The following is a 16,383-nucleotide window of genomic DNA, read 5'->3' as shown; positions in this document are numbered from 1 at the left end:
AGTGTCCTCATCCTCCTCTGTCTGCCACTAACAAAAGGGAACAGAACTGACTGGGGAGTAGTGCTTCTGTGTAACTTTGATGGTCCCTCATGTATGAACACGTCCAACACTATTGTACAGCCTTAGAGGATAAAAAGAGACCCATGCAGGATGTGCAGGGCCCACGGTAGGAGCCTCACTTGTAACACAGTGTGGCAGGAGGCAGCACAGCAGGTTGAGAGGTGCTGTTTGGAGGGCTCCCACCTTACAGACCCCCCTGTGTGTGCCAGGCTCCAGGGAACAGGAGGATTTACTGGCTTTGAACACCCTACAGAAAAACAGGGATTCTTGTACCAAAGTTACCACTGCCTCAGCTCCTTTTTAATTAGCTGTATGGTGAATTAGTCATGAGCAGTGACGCACCAGTGATTAATAGGGTTGTTAAGAGTAAGCCTAGACTATAGTATCACCTAGCCCCAACTGCCTGCTGAGAGGATGCCTAACACATCATAGAGTGTATTTTCAGGTTCTCCTTTCCAAGCCTGCTGGTTGAACCCATCATCTGATGCTCCTCTGCCAGTGTACTCCATAGCAATAACTGAGCTCCCCAGTCCTCCAAACCACAACCCAAAGGCTGAACAAAGCACGTTCTCTTTGCTCTGACCAGGCTCTGTGTTCCTTGTGCCCAGGTCCTGCGATCATTACTGGAACATGAAGCACCAAGCGAGGCTCTGAGGGCCTCAGGACATGATCCTTCCACAAACTGAGTTGTGGGCATGATCCTTCCACAAAGTGCCACCCCCCACATCCTCCGTGTCACCTCCCAAGCTCCACGGTTGGAAACCACTGTATGAACGTGACTGCTGCGACAATAAACCAGTACCTGCTGAACCTGGCTCTGTCCCTGGCTGCAGCGTGGTGCTGCTTCACCCAGTGCAGTCCCGCCATGCCTGAGCTGGCCCTGCTGCGGGGCAGGGGGCTGCACAGGGGCAGAGTCACCCCCAAAGTGCCGCAGCCCCTGGCAGTGGGACTCACCTGTGCATCGATAATCTTCTGCTTGGAATCCACAGCAGCCTGCATTTCTGCATGGTCCTTCTTTAACTCCTCCTCAACTGACATCAGCCTGGTCAAACAGACAAGGGCGAGCATTACACGTGTTGGGCTCTGCTAAGCCCAGGTATTATCCCCATAACACCCCTGAATCAGCCCCCCAGAGTGAATGATACAGATCACGTCCCCATTCAGGCCCTGACACTAAGGAAGTAAAGGGGTGATGTACATCCCTGAAGCGCACAGGGAGAGATGGGAACTCTCTCTCGGAGAGGACTCTTCATCAGGGATTGCAGTGATAGGACGAGGGGCAACGGGTTCAGACTTAAATGGGAGATTTACTTTGGATATAATGAAGAAATTCTTCCCTGTAAGAGCAGTGAGGTGCTAGAACAGGTTTTCCAGGGAAGCTGTGAATGCCCCATCCCTGGCAGTGTTCAAGGCCAGGTTGGACACAGGGGGTTGGAGCAACCTGGAGTAGTTGAAGGTGCCCTGGCCCATGGCAGGGGTTGGAACTGGATGATCTTAAGGTTCTTTCCAACCCAAACCACTCCTTGATTCTATGACCTGCAGTTGTGCATTTGAGCATAAAGGAGGCACACAGTCATTGGCACTCACCGTTTACACACAAACCAAGAGTTCAGAGCCAGTCTTTTTTCTGGCTCTTCTCTAGAGCTCCCTACAGCACTGTCCCAAAGCTTAAGTGATGCAGAATGGTGAGGGCTGACCCATCTATGATGGGTCATTACTAGCACTAGGTTGGTTTGGCTCAGGTGAAGGCTGCACTGAACATTCTGTGTCCCGGACAAATGTAAACACCACATCCCACTGGGCAGAAGAGATTTATAGCTAGGAGTAATGGGATGGTGATGAGAGCTTTAGCTAAACACCAGGAAAAGAACATTTTGATCATCACCTCTATTGCTCATTGGACAGAAGAGCAAACCTGCCAGATCCTCTGGGAACTGGGGCAGCTGCCAGCAATGCAATCATGAAGTTTTGCCTTTGTGAATCAGGGAAGTGTCAGGGTTTTCCTTGTCCAGGTAACACGGATGGGTGGGAGGGAACCCAAAGAGTTGGGGCTTTAAACTGCCCCTGGGAGCTGTAACCCAGACAGGCAGGAGGAGGATGAATTGTGGAAAACCTACATGGGAAACCTGCCTGCAGCTCCAAAGAACCCAGACTGTCCTGAGCACTGATGCCAGCCAGGCTGCCTGCATTACCATCACCTCCAGCACTCCCATGTCCCCTGTACCTGCTGATGATGCCCTTCATCTGGATCTCCTTATCCTCCTGCTGCCTCCGGAGCCGCTCCTCGCTCTCCTCCAGCCTCGCCTGGTATTCCAGCATCAGCTTCTGCGTCGTCTCCTCCTGGCACTTGAAGCGGGTCTCATATTCCTCCAGCTTCTTGTTGGAAATGCGCAGCTTGTCCTGCAGCACCACTAGGTCCTGCTGGTACTACAGCACGCAGGGACACACACAGGAGGAGAAAACACATGTGGCACGTTACCCAGTAGGGCTTTGCCCATCGCCCCCTCATGCCCCTCTCCTTGCACAGGACCAGCTGCAAACCCGTGCGGGACAGCCCTGCTGGCCGACACCTCCTCTTGGGTCTTCTCCACTGCGCCAGGAGCGGCGCCGCGTCCGCTGGGGGGGTCACTGCCAGGTTCAGAGAAGGGGACGTTAGCGGGGTCTGGCATTTCCCAGGGGGTGCAGGTGAGAGCCAGCGAGAGGCGAACGCAGCCGAGCACAGGCAGGAGCTGCGCTGGTGGGATTCTGGGTTTACACAGGAGCTCTTCACACAGCGCTAAACGGGGGTGCTCTGGACATGCTGGAAGCCAAGGACGAGCAATCAGTGCTGCCTGTGCCCTGCTCTCTTGGCACAAGGAGTCCACCCTTACCAAGGTGAGGGCAACTCAGTGTATTGAGTGGGGCAGTGAACGCCACTACCTTTTGGGGCCCAGCATGTTAAACACAATCAGATGTCAAACCAGGATTCAACCCGAGAAGAGCTGCTGCATGAAGCCAAGATCCCACGGTTGTTCTGTTCATTCAGATGAAGCTAAAATCAGCAGCAGAAGAATCACATAAAGCAATCAAAACACGGAGAGCGTTTAACTCAGTGGAGCTGGTTCAGCTCCTGTACAAGCTCAGCAGTCGCTGCAAGTTGCTTTGCTAAAGGAAAATTCAGCTGTAAAAAACCCATCCTAACACAAAGACCTTAATTTAAAAAATTAGCTTTGGAAATAGTCCTGAACCCAGCCCCTGGATACTGAACACACTGCTGCTAATGGGACAAGCTGCTCTGAGAGTCAGGTAGGGGAAGAGACTTCATCTGAGTCATGAAGTCTGTCACAGAGCTCCAAATGTTATTCATGAGCTGACAGAAATGCACTTCAGTGTGTCCTGAACTGACCAGCTGAAAACACAGCCCTCCCCTTTGGCCAGTGCCACCTGTGTAAGCACCCAAACGATGGACATGGTTGTGTCCCAGTGATGGGGAGTCCACCCAGCCCATGTCAATCCACGTTGCTGTCCCGATATCACTCCACTGACAGCAGAAGGAGCTTTAACTCCCAGGGATTGAAAATCTATGATGCTGATGGGCTTCCTGACCTGCCAAAGCACTCGAGCCATGGCTGGCAGATGGGCAGGAACGGGCACAACACAGCACTGAGCCTCCTTTAGCAAAGCTTTTACTGCAGCACTGGAAGGAACAGTTTGCACATGTAACCTGCAGCGACGAGGGAACATGAATGCCCATACAGTGACACAGAAGCACTAAAGTCAGACAGAAGGGAGCTGCTTGAACAGGAAAGATTAAATACCTACCCTAGCCTTAAAATAGGAGCTCAAATGATAGCAGGAGAGGCCTCAGAGACCGAAGGAGTCGCTCCTGTCTCTAGAACAATTGTCTCATTCTCCGTGACCATTCACGTCTTACAGTAATGGGGAGAGAGGTTATGCTAATGGTGATCTTTAATGTCAGTGACTGATGTGACAGCAAAGTAACAAAAGATGCTGCATGGGAATGAGACAGCAGGCTCGGGGGGGGGGCTCCTGCTCAGCTTGGGACAGGGATGGGTCTGCTGCAGTGCCCTCGGTGCTCAGCCTGGCACGCACCGGGTGCACCCCAGAGGGACAGGAGGAAGCCAACACCTGATTCCCAGCGTGTGCTCCTTCAGCATTTCACCTCAGCCTGGTTCCAAAGCTTGTCCCTGCCATCCCTATTGCAGACTCAAACCCCTTTCAGAAGCCCTGCAGTGACTAAAAGCAGCAACAACCCAGTGCGTGATGCACCCGTCTGACAACGCCTCCTCTCTGATTTGTGCCTGTGGGTGTCTGTGCTTAGGTGGTAGCTAAGATTTCTCTACCCCTGCTAACAGCCTGCTGCAAGTGCACCTGGGTCAGCTGCTGCCTGATCACTGCGTGTCTGCATTTACAGGAATACCCAAGGAGCAGAAAGCCAGTGAGAAATGGGCTGAGCTGTCACAAAACTCTGCCACGTTCTCCCTGGGGCAGCTGGAGCTGTCAGTCCCTGTGGTACCTGCCTCTGGAATACCCCTTAAGTTACCCGGTGGCAGTCCCACGGTGATGCAGCACGGCAGAACGAGAACAGGAAGGGGATTTAACATGAACAGAAACACGTCTGTGCTGGAAGAGCAGGAAGGAGGTCGAGGGAGGGGATGCCTCAGTTGTGCGGCACCGGGCAGTGACATGCGGCGGACAGAAGAGAAGCACATTGAGGAACACCCCAAATGCCAACAGTGCCCAACTGCAGGTCCCGGCAGCGCCAGGCTGTGAGGAAGCACCCTGTAGAAGCAGCCACCAGCAAAGATGGGATCTTCCCAGCTCCTGACTCCTCTTTTCTAACCTTCCTCCTTCACCCCTGGTCAGGCCTCCTCTGTCCCTTCCCTGCTCATCCCACCCGAGCCTTGTCCCGGAACAGGGACTGTGGGCTCCAGCTGAATACTCTGGAACGGACCCCAGGCTCTGTGGGACACAGCCGTGAGCTCAGGGCAGCATCACTGCACCATGGAAGCCACCCCAGTGCTGTCTCTGAGACCAGGATCTGCTCACACTTCCATTTTGACATGGAAACTGCTTCTTGCTACATGTCCGTGCTGTGAGGCTGCCTGCAGCTCGCTCTCATCTCTTTTATAGCTGTGTTTTACTCACTTTCTGAGCTTCCCTCCCCTGCAGATGGGAGCAGCAATGGGAGAAGTAACAGGCACTCTCTGGCTTGAGTCTGTTGCAGAGCAGCACCAGCACTTGATTCCTGGCTCCTGTTTTTCTTACTTGCTTGATCAAGGCTAATTCCAGTCGCTGAGTGTGTGAAAACCTCCCAGCCCTTCCCCAGGAGCGCCCTGTGAGGCTGAGCAGGGCAGAGAAGGCCCCGCTCCAGTGCAGGGACCTGCCCCACAGCCCACCCTGTCCCCAGGCTGCTCGGACCAAAGACATTCAAGGAAATCCTCTCTCTATTTAGACACTTGTTTCAATCCAATCAGGTTTTACCTTTTCTGCTTGGCTGAGCTCGTCCTTATTCCTGAGCTTATCCCTGTGCTTGGAATCTGGGTCAATGCTTTCATCTTCTAAAAACTGCATGTTCATATTCAAAAGCCAAGCGGCAGTGCGGTCCAGGGCATTGGGGTTCACAGGAGAAGGGGCCTACAATGAAACATACAACCATAACAAAAGAAAAACCTGTAACAGAAATGGTCGTGAAGCTGGAGAGAGAATTTGCTTCCAAGCCCTCTCCCGTGCTGCTCCAACAGCATCCAACAACCTGAGCTACCGGAGCGGATGGGGAGGAACAGCTCCTGCTCTGGATCTGCATGTTATTTTAGGTCAAACAGCCTTTGACAGGCCAGATCCTTCCCTGTACCACCCCACAGAACAGGCGTAGGGCATGGTGCTGCAGTGCAGCTTCCTGCTGGAAGGGCCCAGGTTTCAGGTCCTGTCACCTCTGAAGGACGTGACCTGAGAAGGCACCGAGGGAAACAGTGGCTTGATGTAGTGTAGGCACTCCACAAGCAGAGATTTCGCTCCTCAGCTTCTCCCACTGAGCTTGCTTTCTGCTTGCTGTGGAGATTCCACACAGATAAAACCAGATCTGCAAACTGAAATGCTGCTCCTGGTCATTCAGGTGCCTTTCTGGAACACAAAGGTTTCTTCTTGGCGGAGACTACACTTAGGATGCTGAAGAGGTCCAAATGCTCCACATCTTGGCAGTGTATCTCTAGGTCTGCTCATGTAGCAGCTCAGGGGGCAGTTCCATGGTCACTGAGTTAGAGCCACAGCTGCTGTTCAGTGCTAGCCTGGGCAGGGACTGCAAATGGCATTGCATGCATGTTTTCCAACCACATAACAAGGCCGAGGAAGTCAACGTCCAGCTACTTCTGCTCCATGCTGGCTCACTGTAAACCACAGTGAACAGCTTCTTGGATGACTGCAGATGATCTGGATGACTTGGACAAGGGAATTCAAGTTAATGAATCAGAAATACTAGGGACTTTCTCCTCATTCAAAGCTCTGGACTGTGGAGAAACCCAGTCACCAGCAAGCAGCAGCACAGCAGGTTCTGTCCTGGGAGGAGTGGGGTCTGGTTTCATCACCTCACTGGGCTTGGAGGCTTCCCTGTGCTGTCTTCTGCTTCCACAATTCCAAATCAGAAGTCCCAGGCTCGGCTCATGAAATCCCTTGCTGTAAACCCTCACCTTTCTTGCATCTCCAGCTGGGGCACTGCATCTGTGGGGGCTGCTCAGAATCCATGGCTCCAAGGAAAGGATGTCACTGAGAGCTCAGCTCGCTCTGCACGGGTCCTTCTGCCTCCTCCTCCCTTCTCTGAATGAGTGAAAAAGGACATCTGATCTCTAGGACAGTCTGAACTCAGCTCAGCAGATGAACTCCAGTAGCAGAGGAAGCGCTGCTGGCTGCCAGGAACGAGGTTCATGCACTTCTAAAATGGCCACCAAACACGATTCCTTTGTTCTCAAACAATGTTTAATACCACCACCTCCAAGCAAGCAGCTTCATTATGGCTCACAGATGGTGCTAACATCCAAGCAGGGAGAGGCACTCTGAGGACCTCAGGTCTTGAGAGGAGCAGAGGGGCAGCTGGAGGATAGATGTGCACACACAGCTTGGCCAGGGCTCCCCGAGGGTCACCCCCAGGTCACTGCTGCCTGCTCCCAAAGAGGCTGCTCCGGCAGAGCTCTGTGCCCCCTGTCCCTAATGAGTATTGATCCCCCCTGCACAAACGCTGCTACGCGGCGTGCTTGCTAATGTCGGTGCTTAGGAATCGATACCGTGTGCACCGGGCAGCTCCAGATGGGGCTGCCAGAACAGCCTTGAACGGGCACCAGTGCCAAAGGCCTCCACGGCTGCCTTGGGAAGGAGAGGCAGCTACACCACCTCTGTTCAGTGCCACGCTGCTGAAGTGGTGCCTTAATACTGTGCCTGGGCTGAGATGCAGTGAGCTCTTGTTGTCCACATCCTCTGGGTTCGTGGCACTCTTGCTTTAGGCACTGAGGGGCCCTATGGGGTTAGTTTTCTATAGGGTTACTTCTGAAATGGAGAATGAATAAATGAGTCCTAGAAAACCAGTTTACCCCAGCCAGGAACACCAGAGGGCCCTGGGTCTGTGACCTACTGCTTTCTGGTTTAGCACCATGAACAGTGAATTTGTTTCTGTGCAGACCAGCACGTGGCAGGAGCATCACTCGGTGGGGAGCACACTCCTTCCTTCCTGCTCTCTCACCTCCCCAGATAGACTTACAGGAGGGCATCACAGGGCAAAGAAACAGGAATGTCCAGGAGTGCTCTGGCTTCGCTGGGACAGGAGCAGCAGCAGGGACACTCTTAGTGACAGGAGATGAGGGCCTGGTCCAAGCCTGGGAGATGGTGCGGGGTTGACTATGGCATGGGATGAGAGCCTGGGCATGGAGAGGCGAAGCAGTGACGAGATGGTAGCGCAGGACAGAGGCACGGCTGCCACTGCCCTCGTGTCTCCGCCACCTACTGCCCTGTGGCAGTCACACACCAGCACAGGGAGCGAACACCCATCTGTGTCCCCTTCCTCTGCCTCAGGCCAAGCTGGGTGCAAGAGCCGGGGTACCTCCACATGCAAGGCCACCACGGGGCTGGCACCGATGCGGTCACTCGCAACCACCGCGACATCACCTCCCACTGCAGCAATCCCCGCCTGGCCACCCTCTTCTCCAAGTCCACGCCCTGACCCTACCTGACCCCTTTATCGCCCGGAGCTCGTCCCGCCCCACACTCACCTGCTTGTGCATCGTGCGCTGCTTCATCTCGGGGCTGTCACCCTTGGAGGAGGAGGACTGCTGCCGGAGGCGGGCGCCGCTGCCGGGCCAGTCGGGCGAGGAGGACATGATGGTGCCGCTGGAGGGCCGCGGGTACTGGACGGTGCTCAGCAGGGAGGGCGGCGTGCGGCCGCGGGTGGCGGGTGGTGGCGGCGGCGGGGGCTGGTCTATCCGGCGCTGCGGCCCCGCGCTGTTCTGCCGCGGCACCGTGGGCTGCCCACCCTTCTCGGTCAGCGAGAGCTGCCTGCGGGCCAGCTCCCCGGTGCGGCGCGCAAAGTCCTCGCTGGCGGCGGGCGCGGCGAAGCCATGCTTGTTGGCCGTCAGCTCCTCGCTGTTGCTGTGGGAGCTGAGCGAGCTGTGGCACTCGGAGCCCGAGTCGGCCAGGCCGCGCGGGGACAGCGGCAGCCCCGCTGCCATCTGATAGACGGGGTTCTGGAAGGAGAGCGGGGCCAGGAGCTGCGGCCGGCCCGGCGCGCTCTCGCCGCTCGGCGTGGTCGGGGTCTGGCCCACCCGGCGCACGGTGGCCATGCCCGTGACGCTGTTCTGCTGAGTCCGTGTGCTCCATACGCCCTGCAACTGCCCCAGGGATGACTGACTGTCATTGAGGGAGTCAGCCCCGCCGGGCGCGTTGGCCCCACTGTCCAAGAGCCGATTGTCCTGCAAGTCCACCATGGACAAACTCTTGCTGCCATTAGACATCTGCACGTCGGGCTCATTGGCCTCTGAGTAACTGGAGCTTCGGGCAGGCGAGGGCTGGGCCCCAGCAGACCTTGTGACAAAAAACAAGTCCTTGTTTTCAGGGGTTGGAGATGGTAACCGTGTGAAATCTATCAGACTGCGGGGAAGGCAGTGCGTAAGGAAGAGGAAAGGAAAACAAAACAAAAAAGAAGAGTTGTGAATGCTGCACCGGAGCAGGACAAACCCAAATCACTCAGAAGAAATCAGCGTGGCACAGCTGTGTGGGACCGGCCGAAACCCAGGCCCTGGGATGCAGGGACAGTGCAGGGGGAGCCAGGGGACGGGGGAGACCTGGGCAGCCCCATGGGAGCAGGCAGGGGAGCCAGGGGTGAGTGTTTGCATGGGGAGCACTGCATTGTGCAGGATGCATCTCCAGCTCTGCCTCCCCAGCTGGACCTGCTCACTGAGACAGGTGTCAGAGTCACCCCTTCTGCTCCCAGCTGGCTGGACCCCTGCTGCTCGCGTGTGCCCTGCTCTGTACCCAGGCAGTCAGCTCCTGAGGGCACACCGGCCAAACCAGAGAGCATGGAACACCATGGGAGCCTGATCCACACCACGCCTTCAAGGATCAGAGAGAGAGCTCCAACAGCAGAGCTACAGCCCAGCAACAGAATACGCACCCAGACCTCCTGCTGCAACATACATTCATGCAATATTGATTTTCTTGGGGATAGGAAGAAAGAGCTTTGCAGTAGATTAATGTGAATATACACTGATCAAAGATGGTGCACTGTAAGCAAGTATTTGGGTGAAAGCATATTGTCAGACATCCTCCATAGCATTAAATTTAAATAATTGCACCTCATGCTGGGAAGCATTAGAGATGAAAGCTCTGATTAGAGCCAGTCCAGTGCCATTGCTGCCTTTCATTCCTAATTAAACTGTTAAATATTATGTAGTTTCCACTTACAAGCTATTTTACCACCTCAGTCTTTCAATTTGTGTGGGCTCCATTTCATTTTCCACAAACAGAAACATTACAAGGTTTGCAACAGTCATCTTCTCCATGAATGAAACTCCTTATATAATGAGCCCAGAACGCATGTTAGGTGACCGTGTCTGTGAATCACTGCTCATCATTAAAAACACCCAGTATTATAAAACTAGACAGAGTAGACTGGAATGTCTCTGTCAGGCCTCTACAGCTTTGCAACTGTTAAAGAAATGTCGAGGTTTGGATCTCAGTGAATTCAGCACATACCATTCGTTACGTCTTACAAAGATGGCTAAGGCAAATCCTATAGATCCTGCATACCCAGTGACCCAATGAACTTAATGGCAACGCCAATCACTTTGAGGTTAGTGCAGACAAGCCCTTAGGTCCTCAAAGGATGAACATTTGGCTTCTGCAGCCACATGCCAAGAGCTGAGAACAGAGATACCAAGTTCTTGTTTCCCAGACCACATCCCAGCTTTGGCTCTCAAGGGACCCAGCATGGAGCTGTGTCCTTGCACTCCTGCCCACTGCTCTGTCCGGATTCAGAGCTGAACTACAGCCAGTTCTGTGATCAGAAAGCCCAGTGAATGGATCAGCCACCTCCACATAGACCCTGCCTCGCCTGTCCCAGCAGGTGCTCAGGTTTTGGCAGCGGATGAACATTCAGCATTTCCCTGGTCTGGGGCCAGGCCCTTCATGCTCTTACCCAGATAAGTCATTCTCTATCACCATTTTCTGGAGCCCCGCAGAGATGCTGTTGCCAGCACTGGGTGTGGATGCGGTGTGATCAGCTGAGACCGAGACCTGCACGCAGGCCGGGTTACTGAGCGCAGAGTTGACATCCCTCAGGATCCGAGGCAGAGGCCCAAGCTTCGTTGCAGTGCTCTGGGGAAAAAGAGAGCAGAATTACTACCAACACCTTGTGGTTTTGCTGGAGAGCTGTGGTCTTTGATTCACTCTCTTCAGTGAATCACGTTTATTACACAACATTCATTTTCTCCATCATTTACCCCCACCACTGAGGCTACGGGATGTCCCAGCACATGTGGTTATAGAAGCCAAGGGCTGCCCCTGTGATCCCCCTGGATACCTGCTCCAGTTGAGAAATGACTTCCCAGAGTAGTGAGTGCAAAGTGGACAGTTCCCGGCCAAGGTCAATGTAGCCTTCAAAGCCAGCGGTGTTTGAGATGGTTTCGGGGTTGGAAATCTCCAGGAGAAACCTCTGCATGTTAGTCCATTCGTGTTCCAGGAACTGGTTCATAAAGGACATGTACTCCTCTTTGCTGCCAAACCTATCAAGACAGCAACAGGGATTTCAGCTAAATCCTGTAAACAGATACAGCCAACAAAATGGGTAGGTACATACACAGGTGAGGATGCCAGAACCTTCCTCGCCCACCTGAATCCTTCAAAGCCTTTGGGATGCCTGGGTTGCTAAGCAGGTACCTGGTACACCTCACTGATCATGGAACCAAAATTAACTCCAGCCTAACCCAGATATGTCCTCGTCAGTGTGGGATCTCCACAGCAGAAATAAAGGTGAAAGCCAGAGAAACAAAGCTGTTGTTGGTAATGGTGTGTATCTTACTGCTGGGTCAGGGCACAGCCTCCAGAAATAGGACCTGTCACTGGAAATAAATCATAAAACCAAGCACCATCAACTGCTGAAGCCCATGATGGTGGCACGAATCCTGCACTCTCCCTGCGCTTCCACAAGGACTGGAGCTAACCCCAGCCACTGCTGCCCCAGCACAATGGCTCTGGGATCACCCTGGAGAGCTACACTTGCAGCTGGGCCACCCCACGTGTTCCCTCTGGCATCCTGCAACCTCCTCTGCCCCCCGAGCACTTCCCAGACCCCCCTCTGGGTTAGATGTCTTATTGAGAGCACACCAGGGAGGGTCTCGTGGTTCAACTGTACCAGCAGTGGTTGGTGCTGTGCCAGTGCCAGCGATCCCGAGGCTCGGCTGTGTGCCAGCTGCGGCACAGCTCAGCTCCATCACTCTGACTGACTAATGTCAGCTTAGTTAAAAGAGTTTCCTGCAAAGTGCTGAGAATCTGAAAACCCTTTAGTTAGGGATTGGTCAGGAATAGAGAGAATTGCTGTCATCGAGTGTAACACACTTGTACATCTTCCATCTGCGTCTGCATGCCTGCACGCTCCTGACGGCGAGCGTGTGTACTAAGCTGGATTCCAAATCTAAGAAGCTTTAGACAGAAACTGTCCATTCATGTTTCGGAAAGCTCATCATTTTGTTATCAGAGCTCAGCGTAAGTAGCTCAGAGCTGCAGCCAGTGGAAAGATTCTCAGAAATCTCTCGCTTTGTTTCCACCAAACCAATGGGTTTAGTTAGAAACGGATAGGATTTAGTTGGAAACAGATAGTGTTCCCTTCTCCTTTCATACCCTCCCAGTTCAGACAACTGCATTTAAACAGCAGGAGGGTCCTAGAGCTTACAGGAGGGAAAGACCAGCTCCTGAGCAACAAGCTGCTGTTGGGGTTCTGGTCCTGCTGGTGCCCCCGAGAGGCCAACCATGCCATGCCAGGACAATGTGCCTGGCTGTGCCAGGGTGTCCCTGCTGCCAGCCCGCTGGCTCCTCTGTGTGCTCAAAACAGCTCCTTTTCCTGCTCATAAAACACGTCCTGTTTTGGAAACTTCAGTGATCTCCCTGACCCCGCAGTGAGGGAATGGGTCCCAGAGAGACGTGGGGGAAACAGCCAACAGGAAACAACCAGACCCCTTCCACCGAGGCGAGGAGCAGGCAGTGCGGGGCTGTGGGGCCGGTGCTGGGCTCTGCCTGCACACCCGGCGCCTCCTGCCCGCTCCCATCCCGGCTCCCGGCTTACTTGGCAAAGTTGGCGAGGTTCTGGGTGACCTTGGCAATGAGGGTCAAAGTGCGTGCAGTGCGGTCGTCCGGGTACTCCTGCAGGAGGCTGAAGAGGGACGGGGACATGATGGCGGGGCACAGGAACCGCAGGAACAGGGAGGCACTGATCAGTCGCTCGCTGATGTCCGGGCGGCCGCGGTTGCTGCATTCTTGCCTCCATGAGGCAAAAACTTCCTTGAGCTCCCTTGGGAAGACACTGGAACGAGAGGGGGACATAGCAGGGATGGGATGTTCAAGGCCCGGGTGCTCAAACTGCCACACAGCAGTAACTACATATGGTGTGTATAAGCTGTGGGGTACGACATGCAGACCCATACAGCGGTAGAGCTCTCTCACCCTGCTGATGCACAGCAGCACCACCACTCGCATCAGTCACATCCCTGTCCTTGTTTTCTGCAGGCCACACAGGACAAAGCAAAGCTGCTCCATAATGCTGTAGGAGAAGCAGCTTTCACCACACTAATGAACACTGTCTGGTTGTGCTGGGTGCTAAACCCCTGGACAACTGGGAAGAGGGAGATATGAGACAACCTGTGCAAAGCAGCTCTTCCCAAGGCAGCTGATTGTGTCTCAGGGTGCTCTGACCTAGGGGAAGCTCAGCCACCAAGGGGGATTGTGTCTCCTGAAGAAACACAGCATCAGGGACCCCCTCAGCAGGAACATCCATGGTACCGGGCTCACCAGTGCGGCTGTGCAGGTTGTAATACTCCTGTTCAAGCACATGGATCAAATCCTACCATGACCAGTACAAACACGGAGCCCCACTGGAGCTCCTCCAGCCCTATAGCTGCACAGACTCAGCCTGGCTTTCCTGGATACCAGAATTCCCCTGGCTCCAGCAGTCGGTAGCTGCAGCAGCCCTTATCGCTGGACAGCTTGCTGCCTGTTTCTGTCCAGCCCTCCCCAGCTCCCTGCTCCCACCTTATCCTGTTCCCAGCATGTGTTATTTATTCAGCTGGATACTCCCACAGCCAGGAGCAGGCTGGCAGCGGGTCCCACTGCGCCGCCCTTGGTCCCTTGGGACACAGCTCCCCATCGGCTGGAGGCTGCCCTGGCCAGCAACCACCTCCTCTGCTTCAGAACCAGAGCTGGGTGGTACAAAACCAGACTGAAGTGGGGTCAGACTCCATAAATCTCCTTAACAAACAGCCATTTTGGAGGATGGTTTCCCTGTTTTGGTGCAGGGACTATCTGGGAAAAGCAAAATAATATGAGCTTGGTTCTCAATGGCCTTCCCAGACTGACTGCAGAAGGGAAAATCAGCTCCTCCAGGCCAGTACAAGGTCATTCCTCCTGCTGCCAGCACTCCCCATCCTCCGGCCTCTGCTTCCCAGGACTGTGGACACTCATTCCATCGAGTCCAACTGACTCCTCCTGGCCACACTGCAGAGACCTACAGGGTCTGTGGGTACCCTGCACTCCAGAGCCGTGGCCTCTGGCTCTGCAGCCATCCTCTGAGCCAGCAGCATCCATGCTCAGCAGGCAAAGCCCTCACCCCTCATTTCAACTGCAAACCCCCATTTCAGGTCTGGGGATGCTGCTGTTAATCCCACCCAGGGCATCCCACCACACAGGGAAAGGCCCGTGCAGCTGTGCTCCAGGTTTCCAGGTTTCAGTCTGATCTGACATGGGTGGTGACATTCCATGGAAGCACTTGGAAACGCTTACATTGCATTCAGCTTCTGCTCCATGTTGGCTTCATGCTTTCACATCCGTGAGCTTTCACCCTGTGCTTCATAAATAACATTAGCCCACGTCCCCGGCTGGGTAAATTCTCCTCTGTCTTTGATTTGATCCACACAATTGGACACAGCCCTTCTGCTTCATGGTATTTGCCCAGAAACAGGAGAATCCTTTAAGCAATTTAAGGCTTGACTGATCAGCACAGGTTGTACCATCACTGCGGAGCAGCCCCTCGCAATGCACGCAGCCCCTGAGCCTGGCTCACCGGCAAGGGAGACCACAAACCTTCAACTGTGTCCCAGTGGATGTGGGACAAACAGGCCCGTAATTCATCACCCAACTCCCCAGTGATGAGCGCCCGCGTGCTGCAATTCTGCTTACACTGAAACTTCCCAGATGTCCAAATCATGTCATAATTATAACAATTTTCAGTTATTGTCAACCTCTTTCCTCTCGCTGGCTCTCTCTGCAGATGAGCATGCACGCTCTGGCACTCTATTTAAAGCAGGATCGTTAGCTCTCAGGATACCTTGGCCAATCCTGAACACTCATCAGCCCTATTAATCCCTAAGAACCACTGAGCACAAAGGAGCGAGGGGGAACCACTCAGAGCAGCTGCTTCAGCCTTCCTTGGAAAGGCAGGACTGGAGGAACAAACTTCCCGTGCATTCCTGACTCTCCTTAGGGCACTTTCCAAGCCTATTTTTAGAGTGACCTTTTAGTGCTGCTTTGGGTATTTTTAGGAAGACATTCATTCAAACAATTGTAATCCACTGGTGGCCAAAAGCAGTGAATCCGTCCCGGGAGAGCAGGTAAACACCATTCCTGAGCCAGTTATTAATCAGCCCAGGACAAGGTATAGGATACCTGTAAAGAAATCTGCCCTATGTCTGAATGAGCCTCCTGCTGCTTGTTTTGTCCCTAACCAGGATCAGGAAAAGCAATTCCCTTCCTGGGCCTGCACTCACAATCCGGGGAGATTGCATATCATGAGCTTTCAGAGCTCAACAGAACAGCTGGGACAGGAGAGAAAATGAGAAATCCTCATTATCAAAGACTTCCTTCCTCCAATATTATCCTGAGTTGATGCTCTGCAACAACAGTGGTGTTACTAAATACGTTAACACAAACTAAGCCCAGACACTGAAGCAGGAAGACTGCAAACCCAACAGTAAGGCAAAGTGCTCATTCTCTCATATAGATCAGGTACATCAGGAAGCAGCAGAAAGCAAAGCCTTTTATTTCTCCAAGTAAAGAGAGTCACAAACCCGTTTTCCCCCTTTCAGTTCATCTTTGCAGGCAGCGTCTCTAACAGGCTGCCAGTCCCCAGGGCTGAGCACAGGCCACACCATGAACCTGACAGCCTCCTCAACAGGATACAACTACCTTACTCCAGTCAACTTTGCATATTCGGGCCTGCCCCAACTGGTTGCAAGAACCTTTACCCTGAGAATAAACAACCAGGAAATGCCTCCAACTGCATACCAGGCCTTGGGCCAAGGAGGCAATGGGCTCCCCACCTCTGCCTCAGCAAGCACCCCGGGGCTGGGAGACAGAGGGGTTAACAGAGGAATGCAGGATGCTGAGCCAAAGAGCAAACCAAGAGGAACAGCAGCATCCTCCTGGGCTCCAGCACCCTGCAACAAGAGAACATCTGCCTAAACAAAAGCTCCCTGTGCTGGTGCAGCATCCGTGCAGCAGAGAGGATCTCAGAACTTCATCTGAGACAGGCAGAGTGCATCAGTCTGACCCAGACTGAATCAGTACACGGGTGGGAGACCC

General features: G+C 53.8%; 2 protein-coding genes across 15 annotated transcripts in view; one reads left to right on the top strand and one right to left on the bottom strand.

Moving 5' to 3' along the window:
* The window catches only part of TTLL11 (tubulin tyrosine ligase like 11), a 61,267-nt gene extending 60,385 nt beyond the window's left edge, over positions 1-882 (top strand). For both annotated transcript variants that reach the window (XR_009725296.1, XR_009725295.1), the window contains one exon: positions 669-882. The gene's annotated coding sequence lies outside the window, so the exon portion shown is untranslated. The remainder of the gene's footprint in view (positions 1-668) is intronic.
* DAB2IP (DAB2 interacting protein) overlaps positions 1-16,383 on the bottom strand; it is a 207,943-nt gene that overhangs the window by 875 nt on the left and 190,685 nt on the right. For 11 of the 13 annotated variants that reach the window (XM_061352508.1, XM_061352506.1, XM_061352502.1 and 8 more), the window contains 7 exons: positions 12,878-13,114; positions 11,120-11,321; positions 10,736-10,914; positions 8,316-9,189; positions 5,545-5,697; positions 2,285-2,487; positions 1,015-1,102 (listed from right to left, as the gene is read on the bottom strand). In XM_061352508.1, the coding sequence (XP_061208492.1) occupies positions 1,015-1,102; positions 2,285-2,487; positions 5,545-5,697; positions 8,316-9,189; positions 10,736-10,914; positions 11,120-11,321; positions 12,878-13,114 (1,936 nt within the window). The remainder of the gene's footprint in view (positions 1-1,014; positions 1,103-2,284; positions 2,488-5,544; positions 5,698-8,315; positions 9,190-10,735; positions 10,915-11,119; positions 11,322-12,877; positions 13,115-16,383) is intronic. The other 2 variants (XM_061352503.1, XM_061352504.1) reach the window with 2 other exon arrangements.

Source organism: Neopsephotus bourkii, unplaced genomic scaffold (assembly GCF_033783945.1).
Source record: "Neopsephotus bourkii isolate Nb327-2 ecotype Australia unplaced genomic scaffold, CSIRO-AGI_Nbou_v1 NB_659, whole genome shotgun sequence".
In the NCBI taxonomy this organism is placed as follows: domain Eukaryota; kingdom Metazoa; phylum Chordata; class Aves; order Psittaciformes; family Psittacidae; genus Neopsephotus; species Neopsephotus bourkii.
This window is presented reverse-complemented; position numbering and strand designations above follow the sequence as displayed.